Source organism: Staurois parvus, unplaced genomic scaffold (assembly GCF_062004578.1).
Source record: "Staurois parvus isolate SC_StPar_1 unplaced genomic scaffold, SC_StPar_1.0 ptg000068l, whole genome shotgun sequence".
In the NCBI taxonomy this organism is placed as follows: Eukaryota; Metazoa; Chordata; class Amphibia; order Anura; family Ranidae; genus Staurois; species Staurois parvus.
The window spans coordinates 10,829,361-10,853,237 of NW_028317864.1; the positions used below are offsets into that span (position 1 = coordinate 10,829,361).

Here is a 23,877-nt window from a genome sequence, read left to right on the forward strand (position 1 = left end):
TCTGCCTCAAATTAATATTGTGCATGCACTGATTCTTATGAGTAAGTTTTACCACTGGCGGCTGACATGGGTACAGGTCCATCTATAGGAATGAATGAGACTGTAATGTGAATGTGCAATATGAAGAGTAGTAGAAGAGTAGGCAGCTAGAATGTGAATGAAGGCTATTAGACCCTGGTGCCTGGGCTCTGGAGGGATGGGGAAATTTATTTTATTGCAACCTATAAATTTAGTACATTTTGGCCTTTTTTTTTATGGTTTGTCTAATTAAAAAAAAAAACAAAAAAACAAACCACCCTTTGGCTGGTAATGGTAAAAAAAAAAAATTAATGATATGCTACACATTTACCTGACATAATTTAGCTGAAGGGAAACGATAATGAAGAGAATACTAATAATTTGGCCTTGCACGTTTTCTAGATGTATTAATTTTTTTATCTTGTATTTTTATAGAAATATCCCCCCAGCGCCACCACTTTACATTTTGAGTTTTATGCAGAACCCGGGTCTGAAGTGAAAGTTGAAAAAAGGGTGAGTGTCTGGTTCTGTAGAGTTTGCTTGCTTTGGTGTATAGCTGGTTTGGCAAATGAAAAATAGGAGGTTAATTCTTTGTCTTTTGTTTTAGACGTCCAGTAACACACTACATTATATACACATAGAAGAGCTTGATAAGGTAAAAAAAAAAGAATTTTGTCTAGCTTCTGTCAAGAGACTATCATTTTAATGCCCAATATTAACGAGCGGTTTTGCTTTCTAGATTTCTGAAAGTCCCTCAGAGATCATGGAGTCCCTCACTAAATTGCACAGCATTCCCAAGGACAAACAGGTAGACTACCATGTCATCCCTTTTAATGGGAGAGTAGTATAACGGAAATGTTTTATTCCCCCTTTCTCCCTGCCTCGTGGGAATTAAATTCCTTTCAGCAAATTGGTTTCTGTAAATGCTTCAAGAAAGAAAAGTCCTCCTAGGGTCACATAACGTGTGTAAGAAGATGGCCCTATTGCTTTTTCAGATTGACTTCAAGTTGCATCTGTTAGAGACAATACCTAATGTGAATAGTATGATTATTCCTGGAACAGGCACTAGCTTTGCATGGGACGGGGTGGGGGGTTACTAGTTTGAGCAAAGTTCTGAAATTTTGTTTTGAGAACTTTTTTATGTTTTTTTTTTTTTTTTTTTTTTTTTTTCTTCTTTACCGTGTAGATGCTTTTATTCACCCACATACGACTGGCGCACGGTTTTTCTAATCACAAGAAAAGACTACAAGCAGTACAAGCAAGACTACATGCTATTTCTATACTAGGTATGCATCCGTTTTCTTTTAATTCAGTTATACAGAAGTCCTCAAAATATCTTGTGTGGAACTAAGCATCCTATTATTGTTTGCTGTGTATTTTATGCCCAATGGTAACAGTATAAAAAATCCACCCTTGCAGAGGGGCCCCCTCTATACGTCAAGGGTTAAATACTTGTTTTGTCTTGAGGAGTAGGGAAAAATACCTTTTTATTCCTTGCTCCAGTACTGCGTTCGCTTCCATGCAGCTGCCTTTTGTAAGCTGGGACCAACAACCGTTGCACTTCAGCCTCAGCTTACATTACAGGGTTAATGCCTCTGTATTGTACATGAAGCCAAGGCTCCGCCGCTTCGGACTGAGGAAGAGAGTGTTGCAGCAGGGAGACGAGCAAGTTACACAGCCAGCACTGTACTCTAGACATAACGAGCATTTTATATCATTCAGTGTGGGGGGGAGCCCAACCGCTACAGTGAATGTTAGATTTTCCTGGAGTTGGGCTATTAAAGCTGAATTCTTGGCTCAATGGAAACATTTTGCCTGCAGATAATTTCCCAACACATATCGAATTGATCTTGTTTTTGCTTATTACATTTTTTTAAGCAGCTGATGCCTAAAAGCTTAATGGGAGCCAATTTTTAACAGTTAAAGAAATAAATTTTAGCATTTTGTTTAACTGTGTTCATATTGCTCATTATCAGCGCTTGTGCTGATTCCAGTTATATTGGATTCCTGGAGTACTCTTTAAAGAAGACAGCGTTTTGCTGATTTGCAAGAACTATATAAAAGGGGGTTACAAAGTCTGTAACAAACCTATCCTTCAGTTAATGAATGCATTGTGTTTTATACACACGCAGGCACCAAAAATATATATATATAAAAAAAAAAAAAATCTAGCGGGAAAAGTGCTTACAGCCCAGTTTAAAGGTTAATTGTTTTGAGTGTTCAGACCTATCTTAGAATGAACCCCTGCTCCAGGGCCTCAGACCACTTCCAGGAAAGTAAACACATTCATCCTCTCTGTTGCCAGAATGTTGTGTGACCCAGAAGTTAGTGAATGGATTGGACTTTAGAGAAGCATTTCTGTTCTCTTTCCTTTTAAAATATAGTGGAGCCTTTCGAAAGCTTACTGGTAGAAATCTTCAAAGTGTAGGCAATCACTTAAACTTTCTTTCGTTACAGTTTATTCCAATGCATTGCAAGAATCAGCAAACAGTATCCTCTACAATGGGTTAATAGAGGAATTGGTGGATGTATTACAGATAACAGACAAGCAGCTAATGGTATGATATTCTTTTCAAGCTTCTAGTTTGTGTTTTTGTTTGTGACTCTAGTTAACTGCTTCCCAACCACCCTATAGCCGAACTACTGCTACAGGATGGCAGGGCTGTGCAAAATCACGTGTAATATATACGTGATTTTGTTTTTCCGGGGGTTGGGGGGGGGGGGCGCTACCGCTGTTGATCAGCGGGTCCCAGCCGGTGATTCCCTGCCAGCACCCGGCAGAGTACCACTGATGGGGAAGAGGTCTGTATGTAAACAATACGGATCTCTCCCATCAGCTCCAGCACGCTGCTTTATATTGCTCTGCAGAGCAATACAAAGCCGCAAGCTTACACAGTAGAGCACAGCACAAGTTAAAGCGGAGTTCCTCCCAAAAAGGTTTAAAGATTGGTCCCCCGCTCCCCATTAAGGATTGGCACTGTTGGGGAGCAGGGGGAGGGTACCCGAATTTGACAGGTACTCGCTCCCACTTCCGCTGTGATTGCCTAGGCGATCGGAAGCGAAAGATGTTCTCCTACCCACCCTCCCCCGAAGTCTTGTGGGACACATGACAGGTCCCAGAAGACGAAGAGGCTATTCAGGAAGCACAGCGCTACTCGCACATGCGCAGTGGGCACCTGGCTGTGAAGCCGCAAGCTGTCACAGCCGGGTGCCCACACTGAAGATGCCAGTGCCTGGAATGCAGGACGGCCAGGAAAACGTGGGATCGTTTTTTTTTGTAGCTGCTGACTTTTATTTTTTGACAGAGTGAGTGGAACTCCGCTTTAACCCTTTCATCGCCCCAGATGTTAACCCCTTCCTTATTAGCACTGATCACTGTATTCGTGTCACTGGGGATGTCAGTGACAGTCCCCCCCCCCCCAGTGTCAGTATGCCCGTTGTAGTCCCGCTAGAAGTCGATCGCCGCCATAACTAGTAAAAAAAATAAATAAAAATTTCAGTATATATACCGCCATTTGTAGACGCTATAACGTTCACGTAAATCAATGAATTTACGTGTATTTGTTTTTTTTTAGCAAAGACATGTAGCAGAATACATTTTGACCTAAATTATGATAAAAAAAAATTTTTCTTTTTTTTCCTTAAATTTTTTTTACTAAATAGGTGTTATAGCAAAAAGTCAAATATATATATATACATTTTTTATTTTTTCAAAATTGTCAGTCCTTGTTTGTAGCACAAAAGATAAACGCAGTGGCGATCAAATACCACTGAAAACGGGCTCTATGTGTGGGGAATAAAAAGGACATAGATTTAATTTGGGTGCAGCATTGCTTGACCGTGCAATTTTCAGATAAAATAACGCAGCGCCATATCGCAAAAAAGGGCCTAGTCAGGAAGGGGGGTAAATCCTCTGGAGGGCAAGTGGTTAATACATTCTACACACTTGTGCAAGTCACTGTTTGTGTACAGATTTTAATAAGGTGTGTTTTTTGTAGGATATAAAAGCTGCATCTCTAAGAACATTGACCTCTATAGTACACCTGGAAAGAACGCCCAAACTAAGCAGCATCATAGATTGCACTGGAACTGCCTCTTACCATGGCTTCCTGCCTGTTCTAGTCCGAAACTGCATTCAGGCTATGATAGGTGAGATTTTTCATCTTTCTTTTTATAGTTCTAAAAGTGGAATATTGGTTTTAAAGGGATAAGTTTGTCAGATTTTACCAATTGTCCTTCGCCGACTGTGTGGGATACATAAATAAAAACAAGCTCAAAGAAATTTGTAATGTAGGTTGATATAACCCTTCTAGCATGCCAGAGGAGTTGTAAATCTTGCATGTAGTGGTTATGGCACATATTTCTGAAAATAATCTTTGAAGGGTCACTGCTGAATAATTTTTAAGTTTTTCTTTTTTGGCTGATACTGGAAAGTTGTGCTAGTTGCTCTATTGGGTTCTCGTTCTGGACTGCCCACTATGTCAGATATAACAGGAGGTTGCTGGAAATATCCTGGTCTTCACAGATGAGCATGAACACAGTTTGGAAACATTTTTAGGAGTTTTCTCTAGGAATATCCAAAACCGAGTCCATGAGCTTACTTGGTCCATTTGTAACTAGGTCACTTTTTGGTATACTGGTCCTTTTCCTACAATATTTGGAGTTGGACAGAAGTTCTGTCTATTGATTGTTACTTTGTTAAATTACTTGTCTCTTATGCAGGCCATACATGGGTTGAAATCCAAATGAATTTTCTTTAGAAAATCAGAAATTTTGTGCCTTTTTGTTACCCAATGGTGCCACCATTGATTTTGAAATTCAACCAAGCAAGCCTTCAATTTCACCTCGTGTTGCTACAGAAAATAATTTGTGGCCAAGAATTTTTCTTTTCTTTCCTGATCACAGTTCATGCTCATTTCTTTTTCATTTATATTTCTCACACGATTCTCCCATCATTGATTCGAAATTTGTTCGTTTTTGCCCGATCACTCAAATTCGATGGTCTCACGAAAATCGGACGTTTTTGTGACCCACTAATGGAGCAAAATTTGAACGAAAATTCTTAGAAAAGTTTTTCGGAATTTGACCCGTGTATGGCCGGCTTTAGCTCTTGTGTAGTACTGACAAAATTTTGAAGATGTTTCATGCAGCAGTCCTATCCTTGTTGATGATCAGTTTTAGTATTATAATATTTTTTAAATGTGTCCAGAAGAAAGTGTTTGCAAACAGAACATCGGGCACACATAAGTTGCAGAGGCTTAGGTTGGCACCTTGGGAGACAGGAATGTTGACTACCACCTTCACTTTAGTGCTTTGCTAGGAAGGCAGGATCTTAAGTTCACCATCCGCTATGTCTAAGTGGTACCTGTTTTGTCCTGCATAAACATGACTTTGTAACCGCATCCAGAGTGTGGATCCAGCCCATTCTCCTTTTTTTTTAATGTTTTTATTTCTGGTTACGCTGACGTTTTACTGAGATTTTTGTACCTGTTTTTTGGCCTATTCATTCATGAAAACTGTGCTTTAAAATGGCCTACAGTGTAATGTATGTTTGATAACTATTGGTAAATATTGTTTGTATACATTTTCAGCTTTCGTTAAATTTATGGTTTGAATTTATACAATATTTATTTGACCTTTGTGACTTTGTTTTTGCAGACCCTACCATGGAGCCATATCCTCACCAATTTGCCACAGCTCTCTTTTCCTTCTTGTATCATCTAGCCAGTTATGATGCTGGTGGGGAGGCATTGGTTTCCTGTGGCATGATGGAAGCACTTTTAAAGGTACTTTTTGCAAAACATTTGCATGTGTTCTTTAGCCCTTTTATGTGTCCTTATACATTTTAACAAGACATGAATACCCAGAGAAGATGTGTTTACAAAGCAGGAAGATAAGAAACTTAAACTATTTTTTGGATGCTTCCTTCCTGTGTGTGATCACAATGTCATTTGACATAACGAATATTTGGGTACCACTCTGGTGGTTCTTGGTCTGTGGCAACCCAAGCTGTCAGTGGTGACCATTGATTGATTGAAGTTCATTAGCCGCGCAATGTCAGCTGATGGCTCTTAAACGAAGAGAGGGCGATGCTTCTCCAGTATGGAGCAGTTTTTATTTACAGATTGCAGGTGGAAAGAGATTCACTGGGAAAGGTGGTCTTGGTTTTTAAGATGGTTGCAATGCGCCTACCACCCTCCCTCGCTACTAATTTTATGGAAATCTTTTGTTCAAAGAGCTTATGCACTGCTAGTTTTTTGTCAGGATAAGGCTTTAATTGGGAGTCGGAAGGGTAAAGACTCTAAAATTGCCATGGTGAAATGTATATTATCTGTGTGCTTTAATTCTTTTTAAAATGGTAATCTTAGTTGCTGTTGTCACCATGGCAGCAACTCGCCAATATGTTGGCAGTTGCTGTGTTGCTAAGAACTGTGTTTTTACCTTTTTGTCTTCATGTTTCTTAGGTGATAAAGTTCCTAGGAGACGAACAGGACCAGATCACATTTGTGACGCGTGCTGTCAGGGTTGTGGACCTCATTACCAACCTTGATATGGCAGCCTTTCAGTCTCACAGTGGGCTGTCCATATTTATTTACCGTTTGGAGGTAAGAACATTGCCCAGCCCAGTTTTTTTTTTTTTTAAATAAGACTTTGCAACATCCATATTTTGGTCAGTTGTTAAGTTGAAAATATTTCCTTCATAGGTAATTGTGTTTAAAAAGTAAAACTAAAAAAAAAAAAAACTTTGCTCCATAAAGTTCTGGTAGAATATGTGGACATTTTACCCCTTTTAAAGCCGTACATAACACAATACAGTGGACATTTTCATTTTTAGCTGCAATTGAGGAACACAGGATTTCTATTAATGAGGTTACACTGCTTCTTAAAGGTTGTTGGGACACTGGCAAACAGGACACTCCCACTGTTATGGGTGACATCAGTTGATATTCCCTACTGGTTCCTACTTGGTGTTTTCACTGCCTGGGGTAACCTAGATTGAGAGTGATGGCTGGAGGGGAACAAAAGTAGTTGTAAGCGCCTCTTTCTGTCCTAGCCATGTCTCGGCAGGAGGTGATTGATCACTGCAGAGAGACTGCTGCTTCCACACAGAGCAGCACAATGTTGGACAATTTTTTTTTTTTGCAGCTGCTTTAGCTGCTTTACAAAGAAAAATAATGGGAATATACAGAGAATCTGATCAGATTTATATGTATTATTTCTCTGAAATTTCAGTTGGGCTTTAATAGGACAGTATATCAGCTTCAGGATTCAATAAGCTATAAAAGAAACCTTAATACTGCGTTTATGTGAATATACAAAGAAAGTATAAAGTAAAAAGTGTTTAAGTGCAGCAACAGTACCATGAAATATACGTCAGTTAGAGAATAATGTGTAAAGCCATGAATCACGTACTTATAAACTTATACATATATCCGGAAATGTTTTTACAAGCATAAACAAAAAAGAAAAGAAATCAAATGTTCAAAGTCAATAATGTGAGTCCACCTTGTATAGCAAAGTCCCTATAAACCAAATAAATCTCAGTGGATGAAAGAATACCAAATAATCCAACACGGGAAGACGTCACATGTGACGTAGGGAGGAGCTTATATGCTACATCACCTCGCACCGGGAAGCGACAGCTTTTCTGATTCTGTATGCCAGACGGATTTTGTTTTATGCGATTTCTATATATGTAAATACAAGTGCAATACTTCTTTTATTAAAGTTGTTTTTATTAAGTTTTACACCATGTGGAGCATATTTCTTTCGTTTGAGTATCCATGGAAGAGAAATCGGATTAACCCATTGTTGGATCCCTTCCCATTTGGTCGGTCCTTCTATAAGGCTCCATTCACACTAGGGTTTTTTAAATTGCGGGTGGAATCGCTGTGATTTGAAAGCGCACTGTAAAAGTGTGAAAATGCGTGTTTTTGCAGCGATAGCACGTTTTCACACTTCTACAGCATGTTTTCAGATTGTGTGCAGAATCGTGGCGATTCCACCTGCATTTTGAAAAATCCTAGTGTTACTGGACCCTTGGACTTAACCACTTCCCGACCGGCCGTTGTATATAAACGGCCAGACGGTGGCAGTGCAGGGTCGGGTGGCCGTTTATAAAAGACCTCCTCGCACCCTGCTTGTGCGCGCTCCCCGGGACACAGTGAAACACCGATCATCGGACGGGACCGCTGTACGAGGTCCCGATCATGTGATCACTGATTAGCCAATCAGTGATCATGTGATCACTGATTAGCCAATCAGTGATCACATGCAAAGTAGTAAGCAAGATGTCACTTCTGACATCATTGCTTACTATGTGTGAAATCTGTGAATGGTCACATGGTACAAGGCTATTCACAACAGCCTTATACCATGTGACAAGCTGTGACCAATCACAGCTCACTCAGTGTTCAATGGCTGCAAGAATGCAGACAGAGAAAAAGAGAAATGATCGCTTTTACACCCATATAGGATGTTTAAGCAATCAGTGTAAAAAAAAAAAAAAAATCTTCACCCCCCCCCAAAAGTAGTACAGTGTCTCCATGGTGACACTGTACTGCTAGGGTGACAGTATGTAAAAAATAAATCTTAAAAAAAAAAAAAAGTAAAAAAAGTTTAAAAATTATAATTTTTGGTTATAAACTAATTTGGCTTTTTTTTTTTTTTTTTACTAAAAATATAATGGAATAAATTTTGGCCAAGATTTATGATGAAATATTTATTTGCAAAATTTTATAAGAAGTACACTTTTTTCAAAATTTTGGGACATTTTCATTTACATAGCAAAAAAAATAAAAATCACAGCGGTAAATAAATACCACCAAAATAAAGTTTTATCTGTCTCAAAAAAAAGGTAAAAAATTCATATGGGTACAGTGTTGCATGACCGCACAATTGTCATTCAAAGTGTGATAGCGCTGAAAGCTGAAAATTGCCCTGGTCAGGAAGGGGGTAAAAGTGTCCAGACTGGAAGTGGTTAAAGCAGAAGGAGGCTTTTGTTGAGTCCATGATACACATATACTTTTTTACTTATCTGGTTAGAGGGTCAAAATTATTTGGTAAGCGCATACATATCCTTGGTTGTGGGATCACCTCGATGTCTCCTTGTAGTTATTGGTGTTGGATTGTTTGGTATTCTTTCATCCACAGAGATTTATTTGGTTTATATGGCCTTTGCGATATAAAGTGGACTCACGTTGATTCAGATTTATTTGGCCATTTTGATATTTTTTTGTTTTTGCTTGTAATAACATTATGGATATATGTATGTGTATGTGTTTGATTCATGATTTTGCACATATTAGTCTATAACACACATATTTCTGTACAATATGCTATGTTTGCATTTCTTGGAAATTATACTGTGTCATGGCTTATCTCTCATATTTTGCTTTCCTTTTTTTTTTCTTCTCCTAATTAGCATGAAGTTGACTTGTGCAGGAAAGAGTGCCCATTTGTCATTAAACCAAAAATCCAGCGCCCCGCTACTGTTCAGGAAGGGGAAGAGATGGAAACAGACATGGAAGGTAATTGAAAAAGAAAATGGAAATAGTTGTGTGAGAATAATCATTTATACATTGAGACTTAATAGTCCCCTGCTATATTTTTGTCTTGGGGTTATCTTGCTCCATGTGAATACTTTTCTTATCCATCCCCTCCTTCTGTTACTTTTGACATGTTATTTTGATGTGTTAAGTAATTGTATGATATCTTCCAGTGTCTGATGTGGCCATGGAGAGCAGTCCAGGGCCTTCCACCTCTACTGAACCTCGACCTTTACCCACAAGCAGTAGCACTGGGAGCATAGTTATGCCACGTTCCGGTAAGTCTCAGACTCAGAAACTCAGCTAAGCAGTGTTTTGAAGCTAAAAAGTCTGCATAGCTTATTCCTAATTCTATTTTAGGAAAACTGTGTGTCTTTCTGTGGGAGTTGGGGAAAGGGGAGTTCATCACCATATCACTGGTAGTTAGGCATGGCAGAATTCACAAGAATTTGAGACCTGTGTGTTCTGGATCTTTGGCAATGCCTGTTATGATCATTAATCAGGGAGAAGTGGGTGTTTAGGTTTTAGGTGTTTTTTTTTTTTTCCTTCTCATTTTAATTGCAATGGCAATTGTCGTAAAAATGTGGCAATTGCATTACCATACAAATAATTACTTTATTTTGATTTCCAGGTGTGCAATGCATTCCCCAAAGAGCTGCCTTGTTGAAATCTATGCTAAACTTCTTGAAGAAAGCCATTCAAGATCCTGCTTTTTCAGATGGCATTCGGCATGGTAGGTACCTTCCTTGTCTTTTCAAGTGTACCTATACACACAACATTTCTTTTGTTGCGTTTTGTATAAAGTGCTGAAAGATTTGATCCTCCTGTCGAAGTTGTCACTTCTTGTCTGATGAAAATTTGACTCCCAGGAGAGGAAGTTAGGGAAAAACTTTTTAACAGTAACACAGGCAGAAGTAAAATTGCCTGTTTATGTTAATTAGGGGAATTCCGGAATTTCTGTCAACTTTCAGTGGTCTGCTTCCGTTATAGATCTCCCTGTATTATAGAAGGTTTGCCCTTGGACATAAAGTGAAGCAACATTTGTCACAGCAGAGCCCCAGATTGTAATAAAACCTTACAGGGTTTTTAATCTTTCTCCATTCTATCAAAACGGGGTGGGGGAAGGGAGTTTTGAGTATAGGCACACTGTAAGAAACTGTTTTATGTTGCTTATAAGTACCTTTTTTTTCCCCCCTATCATAAGTAATGGATGGAACCCTTCCCACATCCCTGAAACACATTATCAGCAATGCTGAGTACTATGGACCTTCCCTCTTCTTGCTGGGTAAGTTCAATCACAAATGTGAAAATTTTATCTCATCATTGTTTTTGTTCATGTCTGTGTTCTGTATAATGCAATGTGTTAATTTTGTTTTTTTATGTGCGCTTTTTTTCCCACCTCAGCTACTGAAGTGGTCACAGTTTTTGTATTTCAAGAACCCTCACTTCTCTCCTCTCTTCAAGACAACGGTCTTACCGATGTGATGTTGCACGCTCTCCTTATCAAAGATGTAAGTTCTGCTGTTTTCTAAGGTGGTCTTTGGGGTACACAACCCTCTAATATTGGATCAGACTTCTTGTTTTTTGAATGTTCTAATGTCATTGTAGACAGCACTGGCCCATGTTAATTCCTCAGCTCAAAAATGTGATAATTTTGGCCTTTGACCAGAACTAATCCAAAGGCCTAGAGAGTATTTTATATCTATAGCTACATGCATGTATCCGAATGATCTCTTATGACCATATCAAATTAAGATAAATGTATTTCCCTTGGTCAATGATTACCATTGGGGCTCACATAGATGGCTGTTTTCCTGCATTGCTGTGCTTTTGAAATGCACTTCCAGTGCTGGTAAGCAGACTTTCATTGACTTCAATGGAGTAGTGTATATGACTGTTAAGACGCTGATTTTGATTTGCACATTGGGGTTGATTTACTAAAGGCAAATAGACTGTGCAGTCGCATTCATTTTCCCCAGAGCTTAGTGAATGTGGTGAAGCGCTTTTGATTTCCATCATGTGCAAGAAAAAAATGCTGTTTTTATTGCACCTGGGTATTCTTTACAAAGCGAAGTTTCACCACATTCACTTTTCACTAAACTCCGGGGAAAAATTAGTGCAACTGCACTTTCAAAGTGGAAGTCTATTTGCCTTTAGTAAATCAACTCCGTAGTGCTGAGGTGCATTTAGATTGCTGGTAAAGCAGGTCAAACCGAAGCCCTTTCTTGACAAATGCTGGTTTTGTATTTGAATGCACGCATTTGAACCTGCTATGTTCCAATCAAAAACAATGTTTGACAGGAATGCCTGCCTTTCTACATGAGCCCTTATGTTGGTTAGTACCATTTGAAGGGTGACCGTTTGAATCTGAGTAATACATTTGTTTTGATGCAAATCAATAAGGCCCCCATTCTATTTCTCATTATTCATGCTGAACACAACAGTCATCTAAAGTATGTATACTTCAATGCTACGGAAGCGGGGACTTAAACTTCGTTCTTTCATTTAGATTAATTTTATTTTTAGTATTACACAATAAGTCTTTGTGTTTTATTTATTTATATGGGAAATAAGTATTTGATCCCCTATCATTCAGCAGGATTTCTGGCTACCAGGTGTCTTTCATATAGGTAACAAGCTGAGATTAGAAGCAGTCTCTTAAAGGGAGTGCTGCTAATCTCATTTTGTTACCTGTATAAAAGACACTTGTCCAAAGGAGCAATCAAACAATCAGATTCCAAACTCTCCACCATGGCAAAGACCAAAGAGCTGTCCAGGGATGTCAGGGACAAGGTTGTAGACCTACACAAGGCTGGACTGGGCTACCAAACTATCACCAAGCAGCTTGGTGAGAAGGTGACAACAGTTGGTGCAATCATTTGCAAATGGAAGAAACACAAAACAACTGTCAGTCTCCCTAGGGCTGGTGCACCATGCAAGATCTCACCTCGTGGAGTGTCAAAGATCATGAGAACAGTGAGGAATCATCCCAGACCTACACGTGAGGATCTTGTCAATGATCTCCAGGCAGCTGGGACCACAGTCACCAAGAAAACAATTGGTAACACACTACGCCGACAAGGACTGATATCCTGCAGTGCCCGCAAGGTCCCTCTGCTCAAGAAAGCCCATGTCCAGGCCCGTCTGAAGTCTGCCACTGAACATCTGAATGATGCAGAGGAGGACTGGTTGAAAGTGTTGTGGTCAGATGAGACCATAATCGAGCTCTTTGGCCTCAACTCGCCGTGTTTGGAGGAGAAGGAGTAATGCTGCCTATGACCCCAAGAACACCATCCCAACTGTCAAACATGGTGGTGGAAACATTCTGCTTTGGGGATGTTTTTCTGCTAAGGGGACAGGACAACTGCACTGCATCAAAGGGACGATGGACGGGGCAATGTACCATCAAATCTTGGGTGCGAACCTTCTTCCCTCAGCCAGGGCATGAAAATGTGTTATGGATGGGTGTTCCAGCATCACAATGACCCAAAACACACGGCCAAGGCAACAGAGTGGCTCAAGAAGAAGCACATTAAGGTCCTGGAGTGGCCTAGCCAGTCTCCAGACCTTAATCCGATTGAAAATCTGTGGAGGGAACTGAAAGTTTGAGTTGCCAAACGTCAGCCACCAAACCTTAATGACTTGGAGGATCTGCCAAGAGGAGTGGGCCAAAATCCCTCCTGAGATGTGTGCAAACCTGGTGGCCAACTACAGGAAACGTCTGACCTCTGTGATTGCCAACAAGGGATTTGCCACCAAGTATTAAGTCATGTTTTGTGAAGGGGATCAAATACTTATTTCCCTCATGAACATGCAAATCAGTCATCATTTGTTAGGCATGCATTTCTGCTGAATTTTTTGTTGCTATTCTGTCTCTCAGTGTTACAATACACCGAACATTCGATTTTTAGACTGATCGTTTCTTTGTGAGTGGGCAAACATTCAAAATCAGCAGGGGATCAAATACTTATTTCCTTCACTGTGTGTGTGTGTGTATGTGTGTATTTTTTGGCTCATTTCTTAAATCTTAAAGACACTCTAAAACTAAAATGTTTTGTTTATACAGGTTCCTGCTACCCGGGAAGTTCTAGGCTCCCTCCCCAATGTATTCAGTGCACTGTGTCTGAATGCCCGTGGTTTGCAGTCATTTGTGCAGTGCCAACCTTTCGAGAGATTGTTTAAAGTGTTGCTTTCTCCGGACTACCTTCCTGCCATGAGGCGGCGGCGGAGCTCTGATCCTTTAGGTATGTAACAAAACTAAATGTACAACTTAACGCCCAACTCCAAGCAAAATTGGTTATGCTTTTGGTATAATGGGAGGGAGAAGAACCTCTGTTTAGTTTTTTTTTTTTTTTCTGTCATGTTTGAAATTCAAATTAGAATTTCCCTAATTTGCTGTCCTGGTAACAGATGTCTTTTGTATAGAAAGTGTGTGTTAAGGAATCTCCCCTCATTGCAATAAAAACCTGACAGAGGTTTTAGCCCCTTTTCACGCTATGTAACGACAATATAAAGCCCTTGCCTTGTTGAGTTGAGCATTAACAGATTGCTGTATTGTAATTGATGGCTGTTAAATGGCAACAGTGAATAGGCACTTCTATAGATATCTGCAGCTTATCTCCTTGAATTTTTTCTTTTCAGAATTCCTTTAAAGGGGCAGTGATCTACACATTGTTATATTCAATAGCAACCAATCATGATTCAGATTCTTGAAGTTACTTCCATGCAATGTGAATTTAATTTGGTTCCTATGGATTTCTGTCCTTTTTATTGTGCTGTTTGCCTTAGAGAGACACTGTCAAGTACCCATTCAAGGCAAAGTGACAGTGTCTGCTGATGGCTCACCTACCCATGCTCCCTTTCTGCCTGCGTGCAGGGCGTCACCTTGGTTAATCTCCAGTGTTGACCCTTCACATGACAGTGCTTCAGACTGGCAGTTGTATGCTCAGGCTTGAGCGCTGTCACAAAGCATAGATTGCATGTTCCCCTATACCTGGAAGCCCCACTCTTACTGATGGAGATGGGGGATGAGTTGTGAGTGTCATGAATGAGAAAAGTCAGTTCCTTTTTATGCCGGTTTTGGGTGCTCCTTTATAAATTGAATAATAGGGATATCTTCATGATCGTAGCATTTATTAAGATATCTGCATTCATTTTTTTAGCTAAGAAATATTGTACCTACCTAGTTGTTCTTTCACACTTTTTTTTTTATTAAGTTGTAGTAGAAAACAAAAGGAAACCTGTTAGGATTGAAACACGGGAACTTCCATTTGCTGACTTGTTTTCAGTGGTGCCAGCTCTGAGGCCATGATGCTGGTTTTGATTCGTTGCTTGCTAAGTGACTGACCCAGAACAAGCATACAGCCAATGAGGTGTAGGGACACCTATATACAACGGCATCCCCCTTGTTTCTTTGTTGACATGTTCCTTTTACTTTTTAAAACACCTTGTGTTAACTGTTTTCTCACAGGCAAGGTCGTTAAGCACTGCAGTGAAATATTTACTCTCCCAATATATATATATAAAATTTTTGATGAATATTAACTTTTTTTATATAGTAGTGCAAACCTTTTCCTTGTAGCTGTCCAAGGCTCAGTCCTTAGCCTGAATGATCAATCCTTGGTATTTCCCAAAACTCTCTAAACCACCTCTAACCCCTGCTGAAGAGACCTGTAGTGCAGATTAGTATAGTGCTCTTCAGGTCTCTAGCTGAGGGATTAAGAGGCCCGTGGTCTCTTCCAGCTTTGACCTCTCTCCGGTCTCCTGCAGGCGATACAGCCTCTAACCTGGGCAGTGCTGTTGATGAGCTGATGAGGCACCAGCCCACTTTAAAAACAGATGCCACCACTGCTATTATTAAGGTAAGCCTTTATATTTATCTTTTGGGTAAGGGGGCATAATTGATCATCTTGATTTAAAATTAGTTAACATGATTCTGTTGATCTGTTATTGTTTTTGTTGTAAATTTGCCTACATTTCAATAGACGTTATAGACTTAAAAGAATGAAAGAGGCAGGAATAGGAAAAATATAAACACTTCCTGCCTCTGCCTGCCCCTTTCTCCCACCGCTTGTGGTTCTGCAAATGTTTAGGTACAGCTAGAAGGTGAGAAAATGGCTTTCCCTGAATGCACAGTTGTTCAGAAGCCTTGGCTGTTTTTAGCTTGGCCTTTCAACACCATAAAATTAAATTTTTTTATATAGCAAGACCCTTAAAACACCCGTCATGGGTTTTTATTATTTTTGTGACGCTTTGGGAATTTCTTGCTTCCTCTGTCGGGACACACGAGGGATGAGATCTCTCCAAAGCATGGGGAATCCTCAATGACCATTTTTAGGGCTCTTTCACACCATGGTGCGGAGAGGTCTGTTTTTCTTAAAGCGTTCTACAAGGGCACAACAAAATCAATTGTTCTCTATGTACCTTGTTTACACCACAACACTAGTATCACGTGCAGATTTTTCTGTGCAGGAGTCTGCAATGTGAAAAACTCATTCGAACGTGTATGAAAAGTGATTTAAACTGATATCTCTGCAAGTGAAATCTATGCGTCAGTTTCCATCAGTTTTTCTGCATGTATGGTGTGAACAAGGCCTTACTGAAACAAGTGTTTCCATTGAAGATTTCCCCTTTTATTCTTGTTTTCAGTGACCGCTTAGAATTTTAGATTTCCCCTTACTTTTAGGCAGATTTCACAATAGTCACCAGGTCAAACAAAGATTGAATCTTACCAGCAGGGACACAGATGGCAACATTGCTTTAGATGAACTTTTAGGAAATGCCACAGTTTTGAAGCTGCTTTTTCAGACTTAAAAAATGACTTTAGGAGGTTCCAAGAAAGATTCTGTATTGGCGAGCTAGACATTTCACTGATGTGACAGAGTGGCTCGAAGTCAGTGATTGAGATGTTCTGATGTTGTATTTTACAGTATGGGCATTCCGTGGTGTGGGATAATTCAGAAGCACATTTTTTGGTGCAGATTTTCTTTTACGAAGAATTTTATAATAGAATAGATAGCAGAGAATCAGTCAAAAACAGATGCATTGAGCAACAGAAATAAAACATACAAGGTAATCGCGGAGTATTACAGAATATGTACTGATGGAGAGACATAAAAATAAACTGTGTACACAAGTGCCGTGTATAGAAAAAGAAGAAAAAAAAGGGAGAAAACAATAAGTTGCAAAAATGGTAGACATTTAGAGACCTTTGGTGGAGATTTTCAATGCTGTTTTAATGTAAAAAAGCTTTGATTGTATTTGGTATCACATCTACTATTGCTGTGATAGCACTTTTGCTATGATGTATTTGTCAGTTTAGTATTCACTAGAGTTTTTAGGATTCGTTTTAGCCGGTTTCGGGTTAAAATGGGATCCCAGCCTACTTTTTTGTACGTACACATTTATAGGGTTTTTTTTTTTTTTTAAACATTCTTTTTTTTTCCTATTGGATAAAATAGGGAAAGGTTAAAACCCATGTCAGGTTGTTATTGCTGTCTGTGCCCTTACTTGTGGAGGATGTTTACCTTCTATGTCTTAATGACCATCATCACCTGAAAGTAAGCGAGAATCCAACATTTTGAGTTTTTACTGGAACATGAATTAAGGTAAATCTTTCCAGTGGGGATACCTATTATAGCAGCAACTAAGACACCATTTCCCTTTCTTTGGAAAGATCTCCCCTTGCATCCTAATGTCTCGACAAGGCCGCAAAAAAAAAAAAAAAGTAGTATATATTGACACCGAAACTGTCCTACCAAAGTCTAGGTTAGCTTTGAGAATGTTTGTTTATTTGAATTTCCTTGACTTAATTAATTAATGAGTAATGGGGGTTTATTGGATGTTTCATTAATCAGAAAGCAACCCTCATTATTTTACACATTTCATAAAATAAAATGTGTCCAGAAGAAATTGCATATTTATGCTTATTAATTGGCATTATAGAGCAACACATGAAATATATCTTGTAGTTTTTTAATGTAGTTGATGTTACAGTTTCAACTGCAGTAAATACAAGGTTATCTGTCCTTTTTAGCTTTTGGAAGAAATATGCAATCTTGGTAGGGATCCAAGGTATATTTGTCAAAAGCCATCAATTCAAAAGGCTGATGGAACAACATCTGCTCCACCACCACGGTCTAACCATGCTGCTGAAGAGGCTTCCAGTGAGGATGAGGAAGAGGAGGAGGTACAAGCTATGCAGAGCTTCAGCACCAACCAGCAGAGTGATGTTGAGCAAAGTCAACAGTAAGTGTGCCGTCTCAGGGGTGTGGAAATATTTGAAAAAAACTACTTGTCCAGGGACTAAATCGATGTCCCAATCTACTTGTCCCTCATGACAATCTACTTGTCCTAATAAAAAATAAATTTTAACCAAACCTGTATTTAAATCCGCTTTAAGTAATGTCTGGGGCTTTAAAAAACAAAAGGGGCTTTATGGCGACTTAAACAGCGCAACGTTAAAAATATTACACGTTTTATCTCCTCCTCCCCGCCTGTCTCCAGCGCCGCACCCGGGGACTAGCAGGGAGGAGAGAGACCTTGCAATGTAATGAGCACCGACTGGATGCTTGTCAGGAAAGGGGAGTGTCGGGCTTATCATTTATCCCTTTCGCTGCCAGAGTTTTTGCCTTATTTGCACACATTTAAAAAATCATTAAGGCCTGAATATTACACAAAACTCCAAAACTTTATTTTCTGAAATCAGAGACCCTAGAGAATAAAATAGCGGTAGTTTCCAATTTTTTATGTCACATGATATTACCACAAACAACTAGGAAACGCAAAATTTCTGTAAAAAAATACACTTAATTTATTGCTGTCTGTGCCCTTAAATTACCTTATCACATTTTTTTGTAAAATATAAATGACAAGGTTGCATCGAGTAAATAGATATATGTCAAACCTTACATTTGTGCGCGCTTGTGAAATGGCAACAAACTTTAGTACCCTATATTTTTTATAGGTGATGCTTTCAAAGCTCCTTATAGGTCATCACTTTTGTGTTACGGAGGAGGTCTGGTGCTGGAATTATTGCTCTCATTCTGGCATGCGCCAGGTGATATGTAACGTGTATCGCAATCCTCATTTTCATGCGTAGGTGCCACAGTGTGTGCTTTTACATTTGTCCGTGCGTACATATGTGGGCGTCTTGAAAAATTTGGGATGGTTATATGCTTGGGTGTAACTTCATTTTTTTTTTTTTTTTTTTTTTTTTTTTTTTTTAATTAAAAACATTTTTCCAGGTCTAAGAGACCTTCATGTCTCCCCTGTGCTCCCCTGAATGTAATGCAGTGCACACTGCATTGCCTTACATTCTTTCTCGGCCTTGATGGGGACCTTGAATTGACATTACATCACTTCCGGGTCAGGGCAAGAAGGGGAGGGGAGCGGATGTGTCTGCTGTCCTCCCTGCTGGCACCCACTAAACTGGTCCTTGGCCCGCAAATGTGCAAGTGGTGCCCGGGAGACATAGCGGGCAGGGGGGGTGCAGGCTGGCAACATAATGGGCTGTGTGGAAGCAATCGGGTGGCAGCGCTGCCACCTGAATGCTTCCACCTGACAAATGAGCCCTGCTGTTTGCCTGCAGCAGGGCTAAAGGTAGAATAAAAACTACCTCCCCAGCACCCAAAATGACATGTCCCGGGCGTCAGGCGATATGAATTGAAATTCCCTGCGTCTGAAAGGCAGTGGCTAGTGCCTCATTCTGTAGTGTCAAGAATACAACTTAAGAATAATAAACAGTTTCATTCATGCAACTGTGGAATGTAAGTACCACAGTGAAGTGGACTAAATAAGCCTGGATGTATCTTCTGAAATGTGTGGTTGTTTTGTGGGGTGGATAAGCCCAATGGTCTATGGCATCTGAGTAGCCAGTATACAAACATCAAGACCAGATTACTGTTCAAACTGAATAGTCGGCTTGGTTATCAGCAGTCAAAGCTGTAGCAATTTGCGTTTTCCTGAACAAATTATTCTTTTGTAATGCTGTGCTTCCTAAGACTTTATGTTGTGATTTTATTAACTTTTTGTCATGAATATCTAGGTTTCATTGACCACTATGCATGAGAGTTGTGCCGAGTTCACGAGCATCAAGTACAGTTAGGTCCATATATATTTAAACAGTCACAATTTTTGTATTTTTTTCAGCTACTTACCAAAACATATTCAAGCTATATTTATATAATGGATATGGGCTGAAAGCACACGCTCTCCGGTTTAATTTGACGGTATGTACAGCCAAATTGGAGGAAAGGTTTAAGAATTACAGCTCTTAAGAGTAGCCACCTCTCCTTTTTCAAGGGTCCAAAAGTAACTGGACAATTGAATATAATCATAAATAAAATGTTTGTAATATTTTGTTGAGAATCCTTTACTGGCAATGACTGCCTGCAGTCTGGAAGCCATGGACATCACCAAAGACTGGGTTTCCTCTTTTCTGATGCTTTGCCAGGATCTAACTGCAGCTGTCTTCAGTTCTTTGTTTGTGGGTCTTTCTGCCTTTAGTTTTACCTTCAGCAAGTGAAATGCATGCTCAATTGGGTTGAGATCAAGTGATTGACTCAGCCATTGCAGAATATTCCACTTCTTTTCCTTCAAAAGCTCCTGGGTTGCTTTTGCAGTGTGCTTTGGATCATTGTCCATCTGTACTGTGAAGCGCCGTCCAATCAACTTTGCATCATTTGTCTGAATCTGGGCTGACAGTATATCTCTAAACACTGCAGAATTCATCCGGCTGCTTCTGTCACATCATCCATAAATACCAATGACCCAGTGCCACTGGAAGCCATGCATGCCCATGCCATCACACTGCCTCCACCATGTTTTACAGATGACATTGTGTGCTTCGGATCATGAGCTGTTCCAAGCCTTCTCCACTCTTTTTTTCTTTCCATCATTCTGGTACAGATTAATCTTAGTTTCATCCATCCAAAGAATGCTTTTCCAGAACTGGTCTGGCGTTTTTAGATGCTTTTTTTTTTGGCAAAGTCTAATCTGGCTTTTCTATTCTTCAGGCTTATGAATGGTTTGCACCTTGTGGTGAACACTCTGTATTTGTTTTCGAGAAGTCTTCTCTTGATTGTAGACTTTCACAATGATACGCCCACCTCCTGGGGAGTGTCCTTCATTTGTCTTCATGTGGTGAATGGGTTTTTCTTTACCAAAGAGAGGATCCTGCGATCATCCACCACTGTTGTCTTCCATGTATGTCCATGCCTTTTTATGTTGCTGAGCTCACCAGTGCGTTTTTCTTTCTCAGAATGTACCAAACTGTTGATTTGGCCACTCCTAATGTTGCTGCTATCTCTCTGATGGACTTGTTTAGTCTTTGAAGCCTTACAATGACCTACTTCACTAGCATGGACAGCTCCTTTGAACGCATGATGTGGGTTCTCAGCAATAGATTCCAAATGCAAATACCACACTTAGAATCAACTCCAGCCCTTTTTCCTGCTTAATTGATGAAGAAAAAACAAAGGAGTAGCCCACACCTGGCCATGAAACAGCTTTTGATTCAATTGTCCAATTGCTTTTGGTCCTTTGAAAAAGGGGGGGTGGCTACTCTTAAGAGCTGTAATTCTTAAACCCTTCCTCCAATTTGGATGTGCATACCCTCCAATTAAAGCTGAGAGTGTGCGCTTTCAGCCCATATCCATTATAGAACTATAGTTTGAATATGTTTTGCTAAATACCTGAAAAAATCTAAAATTGTGCCTGTGTCCAAATATATATGGACCTAACTAAATGTGTAAAGACTGGCCTGTTAAATTTGCACAGACACACATGAATTGGGGACAGTTGGTAATAATGGAAAATCTCAAATTATATGCAGAATTTCTGGAGAGTATTGCTCTTTTTATGGGTGTTCATGAGATAGAAGGGAATCATCTTAATACTGTCGAGCTTTTGCAGCTGTAGCTGCTTTTGCAATACAAAAGTCCTGGCTGTAAGTTTGACAGCTGGTAATTGCTGGCAAGGTGGTGGTGAGTCATGTGATTTTCATTGCACATTGATGACATCACATGCCTGATGGAAGGGGTCCTGCGCAGCTCCGAAATGTTGCACCTTACCGCTGTGATCATCTCAATGAACGTTTGTACATTATTTTAAAGATCCACAGTGTGCTGGTGATATGTGCTTTGACCTGTGGGCCTCCTTTCGTATAACCCTGATCTAGAAAATGTCCCCCACAATATCTCTCATCTCTACACCTCTTTCAATTTTTGAGACAGAGGAGGTAAATCTCCCCACCTCCTGGCACAACAAAAATTCATTCTACTCTGATAGCTAGTGCCCTGCTTGGCTCTGCGATTGGCCCCCCAGAGAGCTCCAATAGAAATATATTGGTAGCCTAAATAATAACTTATCTTTAGATACACCAATGTCATGCATCGAAAAAGTGAGTTTACAAATAAGTGGTTATTAGGGAGGCATGAAATTCCGGTGGCCGAAAGGTTTTGGCTGAGAACACCGCTTTCGGCTGTCGGCCAATATGAAAAATATGAAAAAAAAAGCACCGATACAGGTGCCGAAAAAATCCCGCCCCTCAAAGCCGCCTGCCCGGCCACCAATCGGTGGTTCAATTTTACCTGAGAAACCATCGATCCTGGAGCTGAGCATAGAGATGAGTGAAGGAAAGATGGCTGCCGCATATTTCTATGCCCTTGGAGGACCGGAGTTATGTCACTTCTGGTGCCGGACATTTTTTTTTAAAGGCACTAGATCAATGCTTTTTTTGATCCAGTGCTTTACATGGCAGAGGAGAGATGTGGGGTCTTATTAACCCCATATCTCTCCATAAAGAGTACCTGTCTCTAATTATTCCTACGCAAGGGAAGCATACATTTCTTGTGATAAGAATAAAAGCGTCTTCCTTTTTAAAAAAAAAAAAAAAATAAAAACCCCACATTTTTAAAAGTGCCCCCATCGCCCGTGCTCACACATAGTGAACACATACGTAGGCCATGCCCACATATGTAAATGGTGTTCAAACCACACAGGTGAGCTATCGCCACGAACATCAGAGCAAGAGCAAAAATTCTTACACTAGACCTCCTCTGTAACCTTACACTGCTAACCTGTAGATATTTTGAAAGCATCACCCATGGAGATTTTTAAGCACCGCAGTTTCATGCCATTCCACGAGCGTGCGCAATTTTAAAGCGTGACATGTTATCTATTTACTCGCCATAACATCCTCTTACATATTTTACAAAACAATTGGGGTATATATTGGTTTTTTTTTTATTCAAAGTGTATTTTTTCCCATAAAATATATATTCATATTTAAAAACTGCGCGTTTCGGTTTTCGGCCAAGTGCATTTTGAATTTTCGGTTTCGGCACCAGAATTTTGGTGCACCACTAATGGTTATGTATTTTTATTTTTTTTATTTTTTACTATTTGCATTGTTTTTGTTAAATGTATTATGCCTGACATTCAAAATGAACAGGGAGAATGTCTATCCACCCCTTGTGGAATAGTGTGGCGCTATAGTCAAAAAAGGTTGTTACACAGGTTTTTTGCCACCCAAGACCACATTTATTGTATTTTTGCGCTGTTGATTTTGGTAACTAAGACATTAGTCTCCATGGCAATGTTCATTTGTCTGTCCTTGGCCTGCTTTATCCCAGCACGACCACTGGCCCTATGGGTTTCTATAACAACTATTAAGTGTATTCCCAGATATGAAATGTATACTTTTTTTATTCATTTGAGCTTTGCTTGCCTTCAGTTTAGATTTTATTTTTAATAGTATATTTATTTTCTAGTGTGGTAGGAACTGAGGAAAGAATTCCCATTCCCCTCATGGACTATATCCTGAATGTGGTGAGTTTTATTGAGTACCTATCCAATGATTTGTAACTTCAAAGTCTTGAATGAATGACTGTTTTTTGGTGTCTGTTGTTGCATTTAGTGATATAGTGTGTGTATGTATACAGTGAGGATTGATTAGGACTGAAAGTCAGGCAAACCGCTAAATACGCAAATAAAATGCATATGTGGGAGATGTTTTATATGACTAAAGGCTTCTTTTTCTGCCCATCCAGTTCCCAGATTTTCACAGCTAAGGCCTGTCTGGCAGGGCAATTTTTTTTTATTTTTTTTTTACTCCACTGCAGTTAATTGGTAGAAGAAGCTGTAGACTGATTTGCTCATTTTTAACACACTGCTCCCTCCATCAGTGTGCGCCCTGTTAACACATGAGTACTGCAACACAACTGACTGGCTCCTTATGCTGCTTCTCCCAGTCTGAGATTTTTTTTTTTTGTACAGTGGGCTGTGAGACCAGTACCATGTGAAATTCGAG

The 23,877-nt window shown here is 39.7% G+C and overlaps 1 protein-coding gene across 9 annotated transcripts in view; it reads left to right on the forward strand.

Moving 5' to 3' along the window:
• HUWE1 (HECT, UBA and WWE domain containing E3 ubiquitin protein ligase 1) overlaps positions 1-23,877 on the forward strand; it is a 229,241-nt gene that overhangs the window by 82,609 nt on the left and 122,755 nt on the right. For 5 of the 9 annotated variants that reach the window (XM_089669150.1, XM_089669155.1, XM_089669153.1 and 2 more), the window contains exons 8-24: positions 454-531; positions 626-673; positions 758-826; positions 1,205-1,304; positions 2,476-2,576; positions 4,017-4,167; positions 5,677-5,804; positions 6,483-6,623; positions 9,443-9,548; positions 9,740-9,844; positions 10,198-10,299; positions 10,771-10,851; positions 10,971-11,077; positions 13,633-13,810; positions 15,309-15,427; positions 17,602-17,813; positions 23,339-23,396. In XM_089669150.1, coding sequence (XP_089525276.1) covers positions 454-531; positions 626-673; positions 758-826; positions 1,205-1,304; positions 2,476-2,576; positions 4,017-4,167; positions 5,677-5,804; positions 6,483-6,623; positions 9,443-9,548; positions 9,740-9,844; positions 10,198-10,299; positions 10,771-10,851; positions 10,971-11,077; positions 13,633-13,810; positions 15,309-15,427; positions 17,602-17,813; positions 23,339-23,396 — 1,884 coding nt within the window. The remainder of the gene's footprint in view (positions 1-453; positions 532-625; positions 674-757; positions 827-1,204; positions 1,305-2,475; positions 2,577-4,016; positions 4,168-5,676; positions 5,805-6,482; positions 6,624-9,442; positions 9,549-9,739; positions 9,845-10,197; positions 10,300-10,770; positions 10,852-10,970; positions 11,078-13,632; positions 13,811-15,308; positions 15,428-17,601; positions 17,814-23,338; positions 23,397-23,877) is intronic. The other 4 variants (XM_089669152.1, XM_089669158.1, XM_089669154.1 and 1 more) reach the window with 1 other exon arrangement.